This window comes from Mya arenaria, chromosome 4, assembly GCF_026914265.1.
Source record: "Mya arenaria isolate MELC-2E11 chromosome 4, ASM2691426v1".
Classification (NCBI taxonomy): Eukaryota; Metazoa; Mollusca; class Bivalvia; order Myida; family Myidae; genus Mya; species Mya arenaria.
This window is the reverse complement of record NC_069125.1, coordinates 14,036,792-14,058,787: the sequence shown is the minus strand read 5'-3', so window position 1 is coordinate 14,058,787 and position 21,996 is coordinate 14,036,792. Positions and strand designations below refer to the sequence as shown.

Sequence of the window (21,996 nt, the reverse complement as noted above, 5' to 3'; positions counted from 1 at the left end):
TTATATGGTAAAAACCTACAGGTGAAGCGTTTTATTTTACATACGATGCAAACAAATTATATGGTATAGTAACAGACCTATTCAAATCTAAGTTATTCTTGCATAAGATCCAAACTAAAACATAATAAAGGTAAGTAAGTAAATTCCTTGTGTAAGCTGTTCCCATATTGCAACAATTAAGGCACTGTATTGTAAAAATACATGCACATTAAAATGTCCTACGTTTATCATATTTAAGTGTATTCGTCTTAAGAGGTTACTTTTAACATCTTCCAAAAATACACTCAACTCAACTCAAACTCAACTCAAAAAATACAATTTTTTACCGGGAAAAATCCTTACGTTTTTCATTTCACTTCATTTAAATACACATTATATACAAATTACTAATACTTATGGCAATACTAATACCTATACTAATATACGCATGATAATAACAATACCAATTATAAGAAAAAAGAACAACTAAACAATAATCGAAGAAATATGTCTTTATCAATGAGTAGAATTAATCACGTTTTCATTTCCTGTAAAATCTTGGTCTTTTATAAACATTGACCGTTAACATGATTTTGTTGTGAAGCCTTATTAACATGGATCTCTAACATGGGTCGAATAAGTTATCTTTTTTAAAAGATTGCAGTCTTCTATAAAAACGATCCGTCTGCATATTCATATACCTTCAGTACTGAAGAAATCAAGTATTGAATTGAATTAGGTAGGACAATATGTATGTCGTGAAAAAAAACCATTTCTACATATTTTCTTTAAATTCACTTCTACTGCTAAAATTGCTAAGCCACATTATTAAACGAAAACTGATTTTTGACAGCTTTCAGAGTTGGATTCAAAATGTTTATATATTCAAAACCTTTATATTAAAAAAAACAACACACAAATGAAACAATTATGATAAAAAACAACAACAAAAAGCAAGTTGGTCATACAAGTATATTAAACCTTTTAAACAACAAGATAGGGATCGTTATTTATCACTTGAAAATGAGTTTAATTGGACAATGTCATGCAAACCAAGAGACGTATTTCCTCACAAAGAACATTTATTTATCGAATGCATATACTTCACCATGCACTCTTACTCCCAATTAAGATGAACCACAATTAAGACAATTGTTTAAATTTACCGATATGGCTGAATGAGTATCGAAAACAATGGTTCTGATGAAAAATACCTGTGTTTAATTTAAAAGAAAGGTGCAGAAAACACGATATTTCTACGTTATGAGACGATAGTTGATCACTGTAAATCTTTTCGGACCCGTGAGTAATTTAATATTTGTACGTTTTAAGTTACAATCTTGTTATCAGTAAATAATATTTTCCATAAATACATTATTTAGTAAGTAATAAAGGCTAAATCACTCAAACTTATGTTTGTTATACATGTGTATGTATTGATTTTAAATACGAGTGTCACTTTAAACATATTTGGTTGATTAAGGTAAATATGACCCAGAATCAAAACATTAAAGTATACGATGCAAAAGCTTACAATATCAAACAAATAAAACATTACAAGAAATTGTATATAGTATAATAAAAAGTTTAACATTCTACTAACAAATAAGAATTATAAGTATTTGCAAAACATTATTAAAGAATGCAATCTTGATAAACGCAATGAAAAGGAGAAACAGTTATAATATCTGGTCAAAAGAAGTATTTTAGTAAATATGAGGGTACTTCGAAAAGTTCTTATATACATATAATCAAATAAAAACTAAAAGCACATGGGTACCCTGATTTATGATACAAAAATCATTTAAAACGCGTAATAATTAATGTAACTATGTATGTTTTGATTGATTATGTTTGTGTATTCTATATTTCTGTTTTATATTTGTGTAATGTGACGATGAGCTGCATTTTTACCCAGCACTTTTACCGTTACATTTTTATCCAGCCTTTACTACCACAATATGATAATTTCGTGGAATTTAAAGGAGTATTTAGAAAGTAATTTAGTTTTAAAATAGTATATCTCATAAACACTAGCCAATATTTGAACTGTTCAATAAAGTAGGAATTTAAGTCCTTTATTTAAGAAATCAAATTTCTTTGTCAATTCGATTAAAACCCGTCTTTGAAGTATTGTCCGATATTAAGGGCGTTTTTCATATTGATTAGGAAAAATCAAATCAAGATATTTTAAGTTGTTCAACTAAGTATGAAAGATGGCTGCCATAATGGACTTTAAATTCAACTTTGACTGCGAGGTATTTTTTTGCTGCGAAGGAGATGGTAGACGGGGACGGACGATTAATGGTTTGAGGTATCACCTGGATATCAGCATGATTATTTTTTTTATTCTGATTTCGATTTGAAACGAAGAATACGCGGTTTCTGTTACTTTGCAATTACCAATCCCCCCCCCCCCCACAAAAAAATAATAATAAGAGGATGGTGTTATTTCCAAACAAAACGCGAATGAATGAAAATAGTGCTAAAATATAAATTATTTAGACTACAAGTTGGTTGTGGAAATCTTTAGTTATGTCATGGTCTCAAGAACATGCTTTCGGTGCGGATATCTACTACAAGAAATGAATTAAACATAAAATGCTTCAGCGCCTTTAACATATACCAAGAGTAGGTTATTCAGGCGGTTTAATATGTTTGTTTCAAGGTATTTGTATAAAAGGCATTATTTTATTTATTTATTTTTTAATTTTTTATTTATTCATTTTTTTTATTGGGGGGGGGGGGGGGCTAAAACAAAGGGATTTTGTGTTTTTGTTGTGGTTTGCATATTAACCATAAAACATGCCATTTTAAAGGACAATCGTAGCATTTGTGATTAATAAAGAGCTCAACCTAAAATTTTACTTTATATTACTATAAATGGAACATTTTGATCATAACGTTCGATCTTCAGATGTACAAAAAACATGAGCTGAGCACGGTAAGCGGATGCGTACGTGTGTCAGTGTTTTAATCAAACAATTGACATATGGCAGCGATAATTTAAGACAGAGACATTGCATTTGCTACATATTTGTCTGTTGTTACTGGTAACATGTAAACACATAATATTTTTCGTGATAGCTAAGGGTAATGTTTCTGGACGACGGCAATGACACCAAAACTATCACACATTGTTTTGTTTTGTCAAAATACAGAGCTAAAAAACTAAACGACCATACTATGTATTGCGGCGATCAATTAAACCTAATCATGACAAACATGGAGACGTTAAATTACAATACCCTGATACCGCTGAATAATTAGATACAGGGACATAAAACGAGAAGATCACGACATGCCCACAACCAAAAGGGCAACATTATAATACTGCAATCGAAACTACAGTGACAATGCGACAATGTTTGTTTTTCTGTAAATTACAAATAAGCCGCGTTTGTCAGACATCGCAGACTTGCATGAAGTCACGGTTGAGTGCATTTCTATTCTTTCCTATTGAACATTTCTGCTTGGAATGCCTGAAAAAAAAACATCAACACATTTACTCTATTGTTAAACTTTTCATAAAAAGTAACCATATATTTAAAAAAATGAAATAAACAACAACAAACAAAAAATATCGGATAGAGGAACACAATCAACATATTCTAGTCCTTCTATATTCCCATAAAGCTATAGGGATATAAAATCAAAGTCACAAAACCGTTGCAGAAAGGTCATATAATTCGTTAATCCCGATTTATGTATCACCTGAAAAGTAGTTTTATCGCCTGGAAATATCACAAACGATACCACGTTGAGAACAGGCTCTGGGTTTTCACGAGCGAACCTTTCAACGGCAGCGAACATCACACGAGCGACTACATCTTTTGGAAACCCTTGGTTACCAGTACCGATCGCAGGAAAAGCTATCGATTTGTAACTCAGGTTTGCCCTCTCAAGACACTGGGTCATAAGCATTGTCAAAGTCTGAAATATTCAATCCACATATCATCAAAACAGTGGAATGTCACTGGTTAGTAAGTCAAATTAAAGTGACACGCTTATTCAAAATCAATACATACACATGTATAACAAACATAATTTTTGAGTGATATATCTTTAACTACTTAATAACTAATGCATTTATGGAAAATATTAATTACTGATAACAAGTTTGTAATCATGTATTTAATAGCTGAAAACGCAAAAAATATTAAATGATTGGTAGTGATAAAAGATTTACTGTGATATACTATCGTCTCATAAGGTAGAAATACCGTGTTTTCTGCACATTTCAAATTAACCTCTGGATCCTTTACAAAAACTATTGTTTCCGACATGTTTTCATCCTTTTTGATATATTAAAAGAATTGTATTGATTGTGGAAAATCTTATTTGGGAGTAAGACTGCATCTTTAATGAATCAATTATACATGTTTACATTTATTTTGTTAGTACTTGATTACCTCTTCGGGTCTGTATTCCGATTCCGTATTATACTTGATAACAGAGCCATGATAAACTTTCTTGCATTTCAAACGATATCCAGACGTCTCAGCAAATTCAAGCACTTCAATTCCGCCCGGATATTTTCTTCGTATTTCTTCCTCTATTTCAGGTCCAGCCTCTTTGCTAATGCTGGCTGAAACCCCACCTCCAGATTTTAACTGTAGGTTCGGTGAGGTAGAATTCACCAGAACGTCAGCCTTGAACATTAAATACATTTCACTGTATAATATACATATATAAGTATTAACAGTTCTTAAATTTATTGTTTCAACTGCAGTGATAATAATCAAATTTGATAAAACTCGATATTCAATAAAAAGAATAAAAGAGTTAAATATAAATTTGTGTAGAGTAATTTTTGATATCACTGTGCTAAATGCATCTGCTCTGAAACAAATAAAGTTAATATGACTTCCTTACTTCAAATTTTGCCAGTTCTTCCGTTACAAGATTAATCGTTATGCCTCCGATTTGTGTAGAAGAACATACTTTTGAACGTCTTTGTCGTGCTGAAACAAAAGAGGCTTATCAGTCACGGGAGTTTTCTGTTTTCGGTGCAACTTCTCTTACCATGATCTCTATAGTGAATTAAGTGCCAAGGTTTTTATGACAATTATAGAAAATATATGAATAGAATACACTAAAATAACCATTCTTACTTATTAGTAGCCAACTTTTTCACCACATTTAACGTCAATATATTTTGGTATCGGGGTAGAGTGGGCGCACTTAAAGTTGGGCCACCGAGTAACCGCGTCTATATCGTTAAATACTTGATCTGGTAAAACATTTGCACGGTTCAGAACAAGAACTAGTTTGCCTATTAAAGGAATCAAGGATATGATACTGAACGTCTTTCAAAATTCCGATCGCTATTGCAATGTATACATGTATATGATGATGGCGTAAACACTTATATATCAATTTTGTAACTATTGTAACATACCTGCAGGTCTTTCAATTCTGGTTGGAGAATCAATCATCGTAGAGCGCTTTTCTCTCGATGGGTGTGTATGACGGGTTGGTTCCAGAATATCGCCGTGTGTCATCTCTGGGAACGAGTGCTCTGTGCACAGATAAATTATTTAAAAAAGTGCATTATGACACAATACACTGACATAATACATAGAATGACATACTACACATTGTAATACAATTGCATCACGATATCCAAATTAACAATATTAATTATAATTATGTAGTGTATACTTACGAAACCGTTGTTGTCCAGTAGCTGCTATTTCGACAATTCCTTCACTAAACTCCTTTTCCATAGCATTCGTAAAGTGGCAAACTGTGTCCTGGTTTGTGTCGCAGAAGTATAAATCTGTCAGCGCGGTTTCTTTGTTTTCCTGTAGATATTTCTTCGCTGCGCTGACTATTTCTTGTGTTGCGATTTTTTTTGGAAACCTTGCAAAAACATATGCAATATTGAAAATTGAGGCCGGCCCTTTATCGATAGTAAGATTCTTAACAGCTTATGGTTAAACATTAGTTTATAAATAAGTATTCGTATTTAATAAAAAATCAAATAAATGATAGACGGAAGGTTCAATATTTTGCCCTGTATTATTTGCTATAAAGCAAGGAAATTCACGGAAACGATTCAAATCAGTTTAACCACTGAAAGGCTCTGGGGTTTAAAGAAAATAAGGCGACACAAATATTGTTCTCGTTGACTCATTCGCATTGTGTCCTGTTACCGCAGCTTACTTACCAACACGAATAATCTTTAATTTAAACGTTAGATATACATTAGATCAACATATCTCGCGGGACATATCAAACAAATTAAAGTCTAGATACACTTAAAAATATCTATATATTTACTTTCCTACACCACATCCAACCGCTGGGAATGCAATTTTCTTGAAAGTTTTCGAGGCGGTAATCAAAACGTTCGTCACAATTTCGCTAAGAATGCTTCTTTCATCCTCCGGTCGGCCTCCCCACTGCGGTGTCACAATGTGGGCTATTTTCGCAGCTCTTAACTTTCCACCATTCGAGACAAATACTTCAGTTGATGTCATCGGTCCCTCGAGGACACGAATTTTGCATTCCTCGACAACCTCACGTCCTCCTAAGAAAATCCAACAAAAGGGTCGAGAAAGCTTAACTTTTAAACATTTCTTCTAACTTCGTGAAACACCCTTTTTACCGGACACATCAACAACCACATTATATCAGACGAATTGCAATTCTTACCACGTTTTTCAATTTCTTTCCCAAGCAGTCCTAGCATCGTCAAGCGGGAATCGGATGGGTTGACAATTACGTCTACCGATAACGTGGTAATGTCGCCATGATAGGCGTATATTCTTGTACTGTTGAACGTTGTGTGACAATGTAAGGGGAGTCCAACAGGTGGAACCTTCCGATTTAGGAGAAAGAAAATACATAAAATGCGATCATATGGACATTGTACAGGCACTTGTTTATAAAAAAGCATTGTTCTTTTTTCTGGATGCTATTCTTTAAACATTCAAAACGCAGCCTAATGAAAGACAAAGTAGTTAGTTTTTAAATTATTAATATTTCAACTTATATTTCAGTTATAAATAGTTTTAAAAGAAACACTATAAACTTGCTGATATTGATGTTATTTAATGTTAATGGTATCATACAGTGCTTGTCGAAGGCAAAAATGAGCTCTTTTCCTTGACAGGTGGTGTTTGCTTTGGTAATACTAAGCCATCTTCACCTTTACCGATGCATTCAAAATACCGAGTCACCTTCAGTTGTTGCTTTCCCAACGCAAGTCCCTTTTTCAACACTATTTCAACACCTATGAATTGAAAATACAAAGAAGCTTCATGGTTTACAACGATATCTTTTGTTTTAGTAAACGATGTGTATAGTTGAGTTACCATTGTTTCTCAAAGGAAAGAACGTTTTAAATATACCGAATTTACTTACTGTCATGATCTTTGAATGACACTGCGCAAACATTCGAATATTCTGCAATGGTGTCAATTTGCCCTTCAAGGCTAAACTGCTTGCTTTTCAAAATTCGCCGTACTCTCCATTCATTTGTGGATGCCACTAGAATTGTCTTCGTCATCGGTACACTCGAACATCGTAATTTCTTACCAACAAATTTCCTTTCCTTACATTTGTCTTTCAAGCGATCAAAATCTACAGTAACAAGTGCATTCGTTGAATTGATATCCGATGCCTGATTAGGCGAAGTAGATGGAATGGAAAACATAAAGGGGAAGAATCTGACCACACATTGAACAGAGTCCGACCAATCAATACAACTATATGGTTCCGGACATGATTTTGCAAAGATTTGACCTGATGACATATTTTCTGACCACATGTTATCTAGTTTAAACTAGTTAATGATTTAATAAAGGTAAACAATCTGATAAAGTTTTATAAATATAAAACCAGATATATTGCCTCTAGTTTATTCACAAGATTTGACCTAGTTTTGACCCCATGATTTGATTCAAGACAAAAAACTGACCTAGTGAACTAATTCTTTATCACATGTGACCAAGTTTTAATTTTTCCAAGATTTCATCTAGGGGCCTCTAGTGTCAACAAAAGATTTGATTTTTAATGGTGTTTGACCCCATGTGACCCATGTTTAGAAGCGGTCGATTTTATCAAGGGAAACATTCTGACCAAGTTTGAACATTATCCGTCTTATCCCTACCAAGATATAATTCCTGCCAGAGAAAAGAATGTGACAGATGGCGGGAAGGACGGACGGAACGGAAGACAACGCTAAAACAATATCCCACCCGAAACCTTCGGTTTTGCGTGGGGGAGGGGGACAAAATCAAAATACATGTATGTTAAAAACATTCATTAATTGTCAACACATACAAAACCCGGATGCATCACTCCAAACAGAAAACAAGACAAATGTTGATGTTAGGCATCAAAGACGCGCCTGAATGGGTTTTATTGAATATTAATATATATCTATTGATGTTCATGAAACTTAATCAAAATGTTTCATGAACATCAATAGATATATATTAATATACCAAACATAATGCCTCTAGTGTGTTCCAGATTGGACCTAGTCACCTAGTTTTTGACCCCATGTGACCAACTTTTACAAGCGGTCGCTATTTCATCAAGGAGTACATTCTGACAAAGTTTGAATATAAAAATTCCGAATATACACGGACATAGCCGAACTATGACGGTTTAATCAATTTCTATATCGTAGTTACTCGGTCGTCTCCGGCATGCGTAAATTATTTAGACTGGTACCTTGCATTATCACCGATAAAATTATTGGTGTCGGGTCGATTCGGCCGAGATATTATTTCGGCCTGATCCTTTTCGGCCTACTTTTATTCATTAATGTTTGATTTAAATCGTGTGAATTACGCTTTGAACTTTCATTTTATATCAGATAAATTTAAATTGGGTTAATTTCGTTATTGCGACTTATATTTGTTAGTAAAATCGTGTGAATTAAGCTTTGTACTTCCATTTTATATCACTTAAATTTAAAATAGTCAATTAATGTCGTGTTAAGGCACTTATATTTGTTATCAAATGCATATTTTAAACTATTATTCACAATATGCCCGTAAATTCTTACATGCTTATTTACTACCACAGCGTGTATATAAATCGTTTTCACAGAAAGTAAATTTCTAAAATAACGAACTCGTATGACCGGCGACCAGTCAATACAAAAACACAGAGTATAACTTTTTTTAATTTCCTGTTTTAAACATTAGGCTTATTCGTTTTATATGACGTTTTAGAAGCTTTACACGCATCAAACGGATATTGACGACAAATTTTAAGTAAAGTTGAATAAGAGTTGATATCATTAACAAATCTTTTTTTTTTCATAACTAAAATTTATCCGTATACACTTCCCCATTGACAATTGCAAACATGTATCCCTATAGACGCGGCCTCTAGGCCGCTTCTGATTACAAAACTACACAAGGCACGGCATGATAAAATAAAATACATGTGATCAAATATAATATTTACCTATTTCTTGTTCCGTAGTGACCATCCCAATATCTTTGTGCTCATAATGCATCACGAGACTGCCCTTTACTACAACACACTTCCCGACAGTCTTAAGATATATGCCAATACTATTTTCAAGATTCTTCAAGTTCGGCAAACATTTTATGAGCAGTTTGTCTTTGTAAACGCGCTGTGTTCGTGGAATATTGTGTAAGGTTGTTGACAGCTTTGCATCTGCAACATCATGCCTTCTTTTGCGGGCAACCTCTTGAGCATCTAAAACAGAATGGATGTTGGTACACAGTACGTCTTTTCCGTTTACACTTAATTATTTCTGGCATTAACCAACATGACCTAATTTTATGTTCAGAAATACAAACAGTCGTTAGATGAAACTGGTTACCAATCATTGTCAATGTCCTTTTCGGATTTAATTAGTTTTTCAAGACAAATATCAAGCTATCATACCATCTACTCTTTTAAATCTTATATAGATGACGTCCTCATTTTCACTATCGCTTTCAACATCATGAACATCGCCTCCGCCCGACTGGTCTTTGTCCTCAAAGTATAGCATTATTATATCTCGACTTTCAGCACTTTTAACACCGGCAACTTTAACAACATTTCCACAAAATAACTCCTCCTCAACTTCTTCCGGGTCGTTTTTCAGTGTGTATTTATACCGAGAAACAGTCACGAATCTTCCGTTTATGTTGTGTTTCCTCTTCGAAACGACATTGCCTACGTCTGTAATACACAATAAAAATATGTACATCATTCGGAATATTACATTTTATTATATACCCATCATTCATCCACACGCAATACATATCGCAGAATACGGTAGTCCGTATTCCACTCCAGTGCAATACGGCCGTATTCCACTCTTGTGACGTCACGTCATAACAAGTATCGTTGCGCGATGTTAAAATGACGTCATAAAACAAAATAGTGCGTCGTTAAAATGACATTTATTATGAAAACATGTGGCTTTTAAGTGATCTAATCAGTAATGTATATACTTAGTAATAAAAGAGTTTTTAGTACTGCGTTTTGATCCGGAATGTCGTTTTCGACTCTCGTGGATTTTTGCAGATTTTGATTTCACTCGCCTCGTGAAATCCGAATCTGCAAAAATTCACTCGAGTCGAATACAACCTCCCGGATCAAAACGCAGAACTAATAACCCTATTTTATCCGAAACGATGTGAGTTGCATAGTATATTAGAAGTCTTAGCGAAAAAGGCGCAAACATACCGTCCGAGTCATCCAAAGTCACGAAGAATTTATCCAGACCGGGATCATACCATGAGGTTTCCTCAGAAACGTAACAGTTAGTTTCTCCATCCAAATACACAACCAGATCGTTCAAAGTTGTCTCTGGGTCATCTCGGTCTTGTGTACCAAATTCAACCATGACGGTATGCATAGGCTCCGGAACAAACATTTCAACTTGCACTTGAGCGTTGTCTATCAACACTGGGCGTTTTTGTAAAATCGCCATTGCCTCTGATATATATAAGAACGACAGTGAAACCAATATGTGATAACCATATTATTATTACAAGTAATGTGTGTTTCGAAATAATAATTTGCGAAAAACTTTTTCCATTATTCAAAACTACGATACAAGAAATTTTAAAATGTCTAAATTTTGAAATGTATGTGATTGTGTAGACGTACAGTATATTCTGTTTTGTTTTTTAACACGCATCTGTCCAAATATAATATACAAAAATATATATTTGGTAAAATAAAAAGAGTATATTTTTGTTTTGATTTTTTAAAAACAATTTTATCATATTCATACCATTTGAATCTTTCAATTCAATCACAGCCACTTTGTTTTCTTCGTCTGTTTCTATCTTTTCAATAGAGTAACTGTTCAGAGCACCCTCTATTTTGACTTCATCAACGTCCTCGTGTAATGCATAAGATATGATGATTTTATTCTTCAACTGTCTTCTGTCCATATCAGATGAGGTGAATATCTCGTTCAGTGCAAGCTGTTTTTGCTCGTGTGTTCTCAATTCTACAAAACAGAAATCACTACGAAACGATTCATCATTTTCTTTTAGCCCAATTGTGTCGAAAGTTGGTAGATCAAATAATCACTCTCGAGTTTCCTGGGTAGAAGCCAGCAGGCAATTTTATAAAATTGTTTATTTCTTTGGCATGGTTAAAGTAAGACAACAAGTATATTGATTGGTCAATATGTATCCGATAATAACTGATGACCAATCAAATGTGCAAACTAGCCAAAAAATAACCTGTGGATAACTTATCTATTTTTATACAATGGGCAACAATACTCATGTTCATTTTGAGAGGCCATGAGAAAGAACCTCATGTGGTGATCGTACATACAGCCTCTTTGTCGCGAGGTGGACACCAACACCACCTGACCATTCTCATAGTCTTTTTCTTCTCCTTTAAACTTCGTATATCGAAAAGAAAATTACACAAACGTCTTAAGCATTACCATCGGTGTTTTCAAAGCATCCAGTTGCTGAATCTGTAGTCTCATTCATTGGCTCATCTAATTGCGCGTTTTCAACCACCCTACTCAGTTCTGCCTCGCTAACTATAATATATATACACAAAGACAGGCAATGCAAAGGTGTATGTTTTTAAACACAATAATCACAAATACATTTTATATTGATAATATCATTTTTCACCACTTACTGATTTCGTCGATAGTTTTCTTTAATTCCGTTTCGTTTAATGTCACGTCCAGTTCGATATTCTTCCATCTATCTTCCTTTCGCATTTCCGTTTCGACAGGTTTCACAAAAGTTGTCAATTTTCCAGAGGCACAGTCTTCAAGAAGCGAGACTAAGGCTTCAAGGGATGGACACTTGATCTCAAAAAGCACACAAGCAAGTTTGACATCGACACATTCGTTGGTTCCTTGAAAACAAACAATTCATTAAATCTGCTGGCTTAGTGTCATAACTGATGCCTTGGTATTAAATGTATTAGTAAATTTGGGCCATCTTATCAAAAACAAATCGTAACTCAACATAAATCTTTATTCAACACTACTTGAAATATGTGACAAAATATGCTCCAAAAGTGTTAGTAACGCTATTGCAATAATTTTAGGCTTGATTTTACCAAATTTATTATTCACCAGATGCTGTTTGGTCTTTGTTCATAAAAGTAATAAACTTTAAATGTAACTCAATTTCAACAAAATAAAAAAAAATCGATGCCACAGTAAATAAGTCCCTCTAAAGGGCATTTGACAGTGCAAAAGTCGTTTGAAGGATCGAAACAAAAATTTGTGTGTTTTTTTTTATTTAGTTTTGAGGTTCAATATTGAGCATACATATATCCGTTGTAACATGTGTAGCTGTCATTAGGAATTGAGCAAATTTTGCATTTGCATTTTTTTTTCAGGAAATGTGTTTATACAAAATGGATATGTTTGTGTTTTATATTAGTCAGTTCTTCCCAATCAACAATGACTCGTCGGTTAGAAGTGATTGTAACTATTTTAAGAATGAAATGTGCATATTTGTGACTAGGAAATGAATCTAATCCACTATTTTTCATTATTTTATTGAATTTCTTTACTTTTTGAAAAGAAACATCAAAGCAGTCAGGCGCATTTCAACCCCAACAGATAGTTATATTGCCGACATTCTCTTCTGAAAAAACTGCAAATGCTTTTGATCCCAAACCAATAAAATTGCTCAACCTCTTATTACCCCAAAACATGTCCCAAAGGATGTATGTTTTTTTTCTTCCCCGCCAACTTCTGCGCTGTTGAAAAAAGCAACATATTAATTGCCCATAAAGATACAAACTACGATAATAATTATTAGAAAGAAGAAGAAGAAGAAGAAGAAGAAGAAGAAGAAGAAGAAGAAGAAGAAGAAAAAGAAGAAGAAGAGTAATATTAATAGGTGTAGGTCAATCAAGGACAATCACGCTTACATAGTAGATATTGCGATATTATGGTGGTATACCACGTGGCTTTAATGGGCGACAGTTCGATGGCGTTGTATTTACTCACCCCAAATACGCGTCATCGCCTCATGTATTGCCTGTTGTATGCCTTCTTTCGAAGAATGGTCCGACCATGCACTTATGAAAAGAAGAGCCGCTTCCTTCACCTCTTCGGTCCTGCTGATTGTTATCATCGGGGCACTGGTAACTGCAGAAATTATTATAGCAAAGTCCAACCATAATACTATCATCATATGGGATGTACAAGAAAATGTTTACATTACTCCAAAGTGTGTAAACGTATAATGAAAGAATCACAAACATATTGTGTGCTGTAAATTTGCAGCATTTTAAGTTCTAATACGATGAACGGTCAAAACATAACATTTTTAATTGATTCCTGTTTTCCATAGCATTAACATTAATTGATGGTTTTTAACTCAATCAAGTTACAAATAAGTATGAGCAGCTGTTGTTAATCAATTGTATGTGATGATTGGTAGAATTATTATAACGAAATTATATAATAATGCTAGATTAAATAAAAAAATAACCGACGTAAAATTATGTGTCGTTTTATGTGTACTTTTATATTATGACTATTTCCTGAATAACGTCATTCTATGTAGTAAATTTGCCATGCAAAGTCTTTAAATATGACAGGAATGTCTTTGTTGGTATTTTGAAAAAGATTTTAAAGCCGAAATGCCAATAAATGATTTAGGATTAAAAAGATCAAAGACAATTGTTGCGGTAAATATGACTTTCAGATACCAACCAGGGACTGGAATCTTACTCCCAAGATCGCTCTGACAGATCCCAATCCTAACAACATTAAGCATAGTCTGAATGGCTGTAAAAACAAAACATAAATATAAACACATCTCTGTATCAATATATCAACACACTGGTTTTGCCGTTGATTATCATTATTTATTTCATTGTACATTTCATTTTCTACATTTACAATTGAAATTTCACTTCCACATTCGTTTGATTTCATATTGTAATTGTGCAAATTGGTTAAACATGTATCAACAAGATTTCATTAGAACTGACGATTAAACGTCACTTCTACCTAATATTTTATTGCTATGTATACACACTACTTACGGAAGACACAAAAGACGTTTTTTTAGTAAAATAAAACAGCTACATATTTTGAAAACAACCAATTCTAATGGTATCTCAAAACACAAGCACTTGTATTATCCAAAAAAGGATTCGATATTGATTTAAGTTAAACTATAGTTGTGTTCTTAATGGAGTTAAAACATAAGTATAAACTATTCAATCTTACCTTCACCAAGTTTTAAAACTTCTGCCACTTTTACGTCAACTTGTGTCACTTTTTCGTCAACTTGTGTCACTTTTTCGTCAACTTGTATCACTTTTTCGTCAACTTGTGTCACTTTTTCGTCAACTTGTATCACTTTTTCGCCAACTTTAGCAACGTCTTCTTTAAGTTCAAGCAGAATGTCTGTTTGTTGCCTTTCATGGTTAAACCATTCGTCTAAACTTGTTTTGAAAGCTGTCAGCGAACCTAAAAGACACAATTTTTATGTTTTAAATTAAAACAAATAAAGCCATGTAACTGACTAATAGGCAATAACATTTGAACGTAAATTAAAAAAACCTATTGCATCCTTTTTGTATTTTCGCATCTCTTCCTTAATTCTTTCTCTTAAGCTGCTATTGTCGATGTAGTTCAGAATTTCTTTAATAGCTCCATGAACTCTGTCTCTCATTGTTTCATATTTAGCCGTCGATATGGATGGACGATTGGTATGACAAAGCGTATTCCTCACTTCTTTCATTTTATACAAGTGTTGAACAATGAAATCTCCTGACGACATTTGACAACATGTTGTTATGACAAATATTAGCAAAGGTAAATCCCACTCGTTCGGATTGAGATCGTTTTGATCTTTTGGAAAGAGTTTCTCTAATATGCTTTTTTGTTTCATTATATGTTGTGTTTTTATTCGTTTGGTGATGCTATCCTCTTTGTCCTTAAGAAATTCATGCAGTGTCCATGGATCAGGCTTATAAGTTGATGGCGACAACGCATTCTTTCTATCAATGAGCAATTCAACAGCTACCGGAGTTCCGCATTTCATCAGTAACAACTGAAGTCTGGTGAAATTCTCATCTTCATTCGTATAGCCTTCCATCTGTGAAAATGTATGAAATTAAAAGTATAGTGGAGTGTTCCATAAATTAATATATGCTCCATGACTTTAGTATCTGCACATTAATTGAAATAAATTCAAGATGATATATAATTTTAGGGAGTTATTTCCTATCTCTTGTCAACGTTAAAGAGCGTACATGATTAAATTGTCATCGATAGATGTTTTTTGTTGTTTTCTTATTATTGAAAAGCAAGTATTATTCATATTAGAACTTCAAGAAAACAATATGCACACCAAAGACTAATTCACCCTTAAAATTAAGCATGAAGTTACCAGCAAGTTTTTTAATTGACAATCTTATCCAACAGCGCACATAATCATACGTGAAAATTGTACCTAACCATATTGTAAAAAACTTGAAAATTTTAGCCAAATCAACATTTACATTCAATATGAATATGCATGAACGTTAAAGGGGCGGCTCCAGGATTTAATGTTACATGTAGATGGGGCATAACTTGGGCGAGTAATCTTTTGACTTGGCCCTCCCTCAGAACCAATTTATTTGGTTAAATGCGTTGCAATTGGCGGGGGGGGGGTTAAGGATACTCCCCCAAGAACATTTAAACTGTTTATAGTCCGAAATGGTGCATTTTGGGCGTATCTTATTCCTTTTTTTTCTCCAATATTCAAAATAAAAGTAAACTTTGACGATTTTAGAGGGGGTCCGACAGTGTTATTGTCTATTCATATCGTGATATCCAGGATATCCCGTGGTAGGTAATTCCAAACAGATCGTTTTGTTGTATCAGCAGAGATAGTAGAGCGAAGAGAAAGTGTGAGATACAAGGGAGTAAGGGTAAATAACTCTCACTTTTATTTCGAAATGGTTCCGATGCCTTTTAACGTGTCTGATGTAAAGTAGCACTTTTCACAGTCTAATCAGTCGGGTCATCGACATTTCCGGGTCATATCGAGAAAAAAATATGTTTATAATTCAAGAACGATACAGGCATTTGATTGAATATGCGGTTATATTTTCCTATCTCTTGGCTATTCGGATGTTGTCAGTCGTAATCACGAATCAGAATAAGCGAGAGCGCGAGTTTTATTTACATTGCGTAACGAGAACGGATGATTGTACTCATAATGTAAGGAATGCATGTATATATTGCATGTAATTTGATCTAGTTAGCCTTTGCTATTTTAGGGTACAGGGATTTTCTCAAAATTATGAACGTACATGTGTATTGCCAAAACAATTTTGCCCACGTTTAAGGAATATTTTAATGCTCATCATGATTCACCAATGTTAAATTTTGTTTATATTTCCAATGTTATTTATTTTACATATTTAATTTTGTCAAACAAAACATGCATATGACATATTCAATTGTATTTTTAATTGTAACATAATTCTAAATTAAAATCATATTGCAATAAACTAAATAATTAACCTTATGCCTTGTTAATTTCTTAAAAAAGTATTTTCTGCATTATTTGGTAGGAAATTAGGTCCCAAATGAAAACAGATGCACTCAGACTATGTCCAGCAGTGAAGCAGGCAAAAGTCATATCGAATGTCTGCGTGTGAGGAGAGCATTGTATGATGTAAACACACAATGTGACTAAGAAAAATCTCCAGAGGCTTAAACCTGTCATACAGCTATTTTTCAGAGAAGATCTTCTGAACCCATCTCTAGTATTAACTCTGGCTGGCGAAGGGGCTTTATTGGCTTGAAAAAAATGTATCTGAGAAGTATTTGATAAAGACCTTGTGAGTTTGGGAATTTTATTCAAACACTCGTCAAACATGAACAACGAATTCACCCTTTAATGATGATATACCTTGGTTTGGATGTTACACGTATTTCATATCAAATATTAAAAAATCACAAAATACATGATTGACGGATGGTAAGATTTTTTTTTAAATGACAAACCTTTAAGGATAAAACATAGTTTAATGCGGGCAACAACAAGTCAATGTTATTGGACCTGCAAGAGATACCCGAGTTACCCATGCCACAGCTGTTAAACAAATACTATCTGGCATTTACTGTGGAAGTGCCTCTGGATGATGCTACATTTATTTGGTTTTCCAGATCCGAAACCTACAGGCTATAATCCTCTCACAGTTTCTACAGAAGACAGTAATGTTGCATACACAAAAAGGAATGGATTGATGGATGCCCTAACTTTCTCATAATGTATTGACCATTTGTCAAGCATGCAGGAACAGGGTGGCCTGTTACACTTCTTATGGAAAGTGTCAGCAGTTCTATAGATGAAGAGAGAGAGAGAGAGAGTAAATTAAGGGTTTGATGTCCATGAAAGCTGTATCTGCTTTGACGTGTAAAGAAAACTTTATAATAAGGCACCTTCGAAAACAACAGATGGTTCAGAGCAAACTGGATTCTCGGCTTAGAGGGTCTGACTATGATGGCCCCAACTGTACTTTGACTGCCAAATGAACCAAATAATGTTTCAAATGGGAAAAGTACAACACAGACAGAGAGAACTAATTAAGAAATGGTTATTCTTGGAAACAGCATTATATACTACATACCCCTCCCCGCTGCTCTTAATTGTCCGCAGGTACATACAGGCGATCAGACATCAGACGACACGATGATGAAAATGTCTTTGAAGTAATTATGATTGACAAAACTCTTGCTTAAAATAAAAAAGGGCAAAATATTGTGTGTTTTTATAAAAATTAATCAAACAAAAAATCAAAACGTAAAACAATTGCCAAAGTGTGCACTAAGAAACAAAAGGAATGAATTGTGAAGCAAGTAGCAGTGACAAACAAGCAAAGATAAGGACTGTTCAAAATTTGTCTAATGAAATGGAAAGAGGACATGGATTTAGATAAAGACAGTCTGTGGATACAATGCGACATATGTAACGGTTGGCTGCACTCTCACCGTATCATCAAGCCTGAAGATGTACCGTTCCAGTGCCCGATGCTACTAAGGGTAAGCTCCTTTAAACATACCATCAATGGTAAATATTTGTTTCAAAAACACTAGTTTTTAATTGAAAACAACTTTATTTAGTGTTTATCTTTGTTTTGCCCCCGTATCGAGGTGTATAGAAGTCATTTTATTAGTCGCTCCGTCAGCCAGTCCTTTATTATATCGTGTAAGTAACTTTAATAACTCTAGTATTCATAACTTGATTAATTGGTTATCATTCCGAGAAGGCAACATTGGGGGCATTTTCACGTTCCTGTGATAGCTCTGTATGAATGATTTGTTTATCATTGATGTAGCACTGTGTTTTTCTATTTTTCAGCTACTAAAAATCAGCAAAATAAGATCCACACCACAGAAATCATTTATTAATGGTTACCATGCACATATGTTTAGGCCATCGTTTATAAAACCTCCAACACTTTAACAAGTTAATATGGAATGTAAAGACATTAATAACATAAATGTGTGTTTGATTTGGATGCCATCTTTAGACCAGTTCCCACAGAACCAAACGTATTCTTAAATTAAGTTATATTACTTTAACCAGTGAGTGACCACGTGACTGAGGGAGGGGGCGGGGGGTCAGTGGGAGGATAAGTGCCCTCGGAGGGATTAATTAGGGATGTTAGAGGACGGGGTCAGGATCGAGGCCATCGCAGGGATTTAGGAGGTTAGAAAATTAAGTGGATCAGGAGGCGCTCATAATGATTGAGGAGGGTCACACTGTTCCTGAAATGAAACCACGATGTTACTTAAGTATTGCCTGTCACGTGAGCTACATGATTAAGATAATAGATGTCTACGTCACAAATTATGCGGTACATAACCTAGTGTTTAGAGAAGTTGAACATAATTATCGATGCTCAAACATCGATGTTCCTGTGCAGGCATAATCAGAAATATTTTAATAAGCTATTTTATTTATCCAGTTATAAAATCTAAATAGGAAATTCAAAATTGTAGTTGCAATAATGCAATTATAAGGTAATTGCTAGTGATATGTTATTATTTTGTTACCTGAGAGACAAAGTGTTTATTTCAACAGCTTTTGTTTTGTTGAATGTAACAGTGTTTGAGATTACCCCTGCATTTCAGAACATGTTTATTTATCACATGACCCGGAAGTGACGAGGTCAACAATTTCAGCACCGACTTACAAATTTAATTAGGTAACATAATAGTTGCACAATTATAATATCATCGTCAAATTAAAGAATTTTTTGATTTCAATTTATGTATGTTGTTTCTTTCTAATCTCCTTTTAAGAGACACACTTCGTTTATTTCGTTACTGGCCTCATATAGGGAGAGAGAGGAGGGGTCGTGAAAGCAGTTATATCATTTCATAATCATATTTGGTAGTACGTAGTCAGGGATAGAACCTGCCCGAGATGAGGACGATCTACCATTCAGCTTGGGGCGTTTTTCATTTCTACTTTCGATTTCAGTGCTTTTATATCAACAATATTAACATTAATCAACAATGTTTAAGTTTGCATTTGTATTGTATAAATTTAAGATATGTATATGAAGATACACGCCATCAGTGATTTTTCTAGTTGTACATGTTATTTGTGGAAAGTATTGTTATGTACTTTCGATTTTAAATCTGTTCACAGACCACTTTAGTCGCTGTTATTATATTTTAATGCAAATGAAAGCATTATAAGACCATTCAAGAATTAATTAAGTAACCAATTTAACGTTAAACACCTTCGCTGATCTCATCTAAAACATGTTTCCGTCAAAAATGGTAGCGTTAAGAATCTATGTTTAGACAATCACGTCCATTAACATTCTTCCCGTTTTGCCTCAATTACGCTACGGTCACGTGTCAGGTTATGTACAACTATTACACATAATATATTATTGGAACTTTATAAATACTGTTTCGGTGTGCTATTCACGGTTTAAAATCATAGCCTTGTAGCATTCTAAATATCATTTAGTAAATATATATTTATGTATACTGTTACTCTGAAAACGAAGCCATGCCCCTTATGTATCATAATATATTATATAATTCGTTACCCTTGTGCAATAACTGAATGTAGAATCACGGAAAGAAATCTCAATTTCAACAGGACCGTCGCTTGGTGAAACACATTTTCCTCTTGTGTCGATGTTGAATGTAGAAATAGTAGTCTAAGTTGGTTCCATATATTACTTGCAACATACAAACTGGATAATAACCTGTCAATGTGTTCTTTTACTTTGAAGGGGAATCTTGCGTCTGCGCTCCTGGTCAAATGCATAAGAAGCTTTAAGGTGACATCGTGCGCTAGGTATGTCTGGTTTGATATTCAGTTCTAGCTGATGAAAATAGGTTAACAGAATGCATTCGGATTACTTCGACCATTTTCTCGGAATCAACCGGTCGAAAACAACCTCGGATGCATATTGACGGTTTGCGATGTCAGAAATCTTTACATTTAACTACGCACAAGTATAGATCGCTAATAACTTAAATTTAGATGTTAGTTTTATTGATTTTACTTTTGTGAATCTTAATTATATATATGCAATTAAGAGCTTCGCTGGCAATCAATTTAAATTGAGTGATTCAAAATACACGTTAAAACCACCACAATTAATTAATACTTTTATTTACAAATTTACTAACTACTTCTACAGATGTAGCGGCATACATCCGATTTTGTTTTCGATAAAAAATGGCCGTGGCGTCCCGAATGCGAAAGACTGGTGACTTTTGATGTTTCTTACTAAACGCTTCGGGGAGATTTGACGTCCTTGGACCGAATGAACGGATCATTCTGCAAATAATGCAAGATAAGCATTTCAATTTCTAACAATTTTGTGTAGCCTTTAAAAGCACATCTGACTCTGGGATGATCAGAGTTAACAATGATGGTGGTAACGGACAGAACAGAGGTAATGACAGTTGACGCGAAGTAAACTGTCATGAACGTGACGTCATAATGTCGTTTTGCGCTGGAGTGAAACTTCATGTTATTATATACACATACAACATGGTTTGCGAAAGACGATGTTGTGACGTTCCAACGTTGCATAGATGCACATTAAACGCGTATTGCTTGTTTAATAATAATATATATACAGTCAATGAACATATAATCTTGGACACGACACATCATCCCAATTATGTGAAGTAAACAAGTTACAGTCAAACCTGTATTAAGTGGCCACCCTTGGGAAATGATCAGAGTGGCTGCTTAAGACAGGTGGCCACTTAATCAAGGTTTGACATTTCCGACACTTAAGCTTTATTCAGAGATGGAGTATGTATCTTAACCACCACCTCACACCACAATCAGTAACATATGTATCAATAGTATTGAAGAAGGTTGAATACAAATACATTTGTATAGATAAAATAACTTTATTTCAAATTTATAAATAAAATACATTAGATAAATGTTGATACAAGGCATAAACAAAGCACACCACAGATCAGTCTACACATTTACACAACTACATGTACATACACATTTTTGAGTTCACTTTTTAAAGTAGTCCGTACATTGGATAAATGTTGATGCACAGCAT

The 21,996-nt window shown here is 34.0% G+C and overlaps 1 protein-coding gene across 3 annotated transcripts; it reads right to left on the bottom strand.

Moving 5' to 3' along the window:
- On the bottom strand, window positions 1-20,278 carry LOC128231678 (uncharacterized). Of its 3 annotated transcripts, none has more exons than XM_052944746.1 (21): window positions 20,182-20,273; window positions 14,990-15,527; window positions 14,654-14,896; window positions 14,132-14,206; window positions 13,421-13,561; window positions 12,085-12,309; window positions 11,879-11,980; window positions 11,207-11,428; window positions 10,654-10,905; window positions 9,862-10,143; window positions 9,412-9,669; window positions 7,351-7,569; window positions 7,059-7,219; window positions 6,640-6,805; window positions 6,265-6,514; window positions 5,648-5,844; window positions 5,381-5,500; window positions 4,855-4,943; window positions 4,392-4,631; window positions 3,694-3,912; window positions 1-3,461 (listed from the first exon to the last, which is right to left on the bottom strand). In XM_052944746.1, exons 1-21 carry the CDS (start codon window positions 20,194-20,196, stop codon window positions 3,426-3,428), a joined length of 4,050 nt encoding a protein of 1,349 aa, XP_052800706.1. In that variant the 5' UTR covers window positions 20,197-20,273; the 3' UTR covers window positions 1-3,425. The 3 variants fall into 3 exon arrangements, with proteins under 3 accessions (XP_052800706.1, XP_052800707.1, XP_052800710.1); XM_052944747.1 differs by having other exon boundaries at window positions 15,456-15,527; XM_052944750.1 differs by lacking the exon at window positions 14,990-15,527 and having other exon boundaries at window positions 20,182-20,278.
- Between the last annotated feature and the right edge of the window lie 1,718 nt (window positions 20,279-21,996).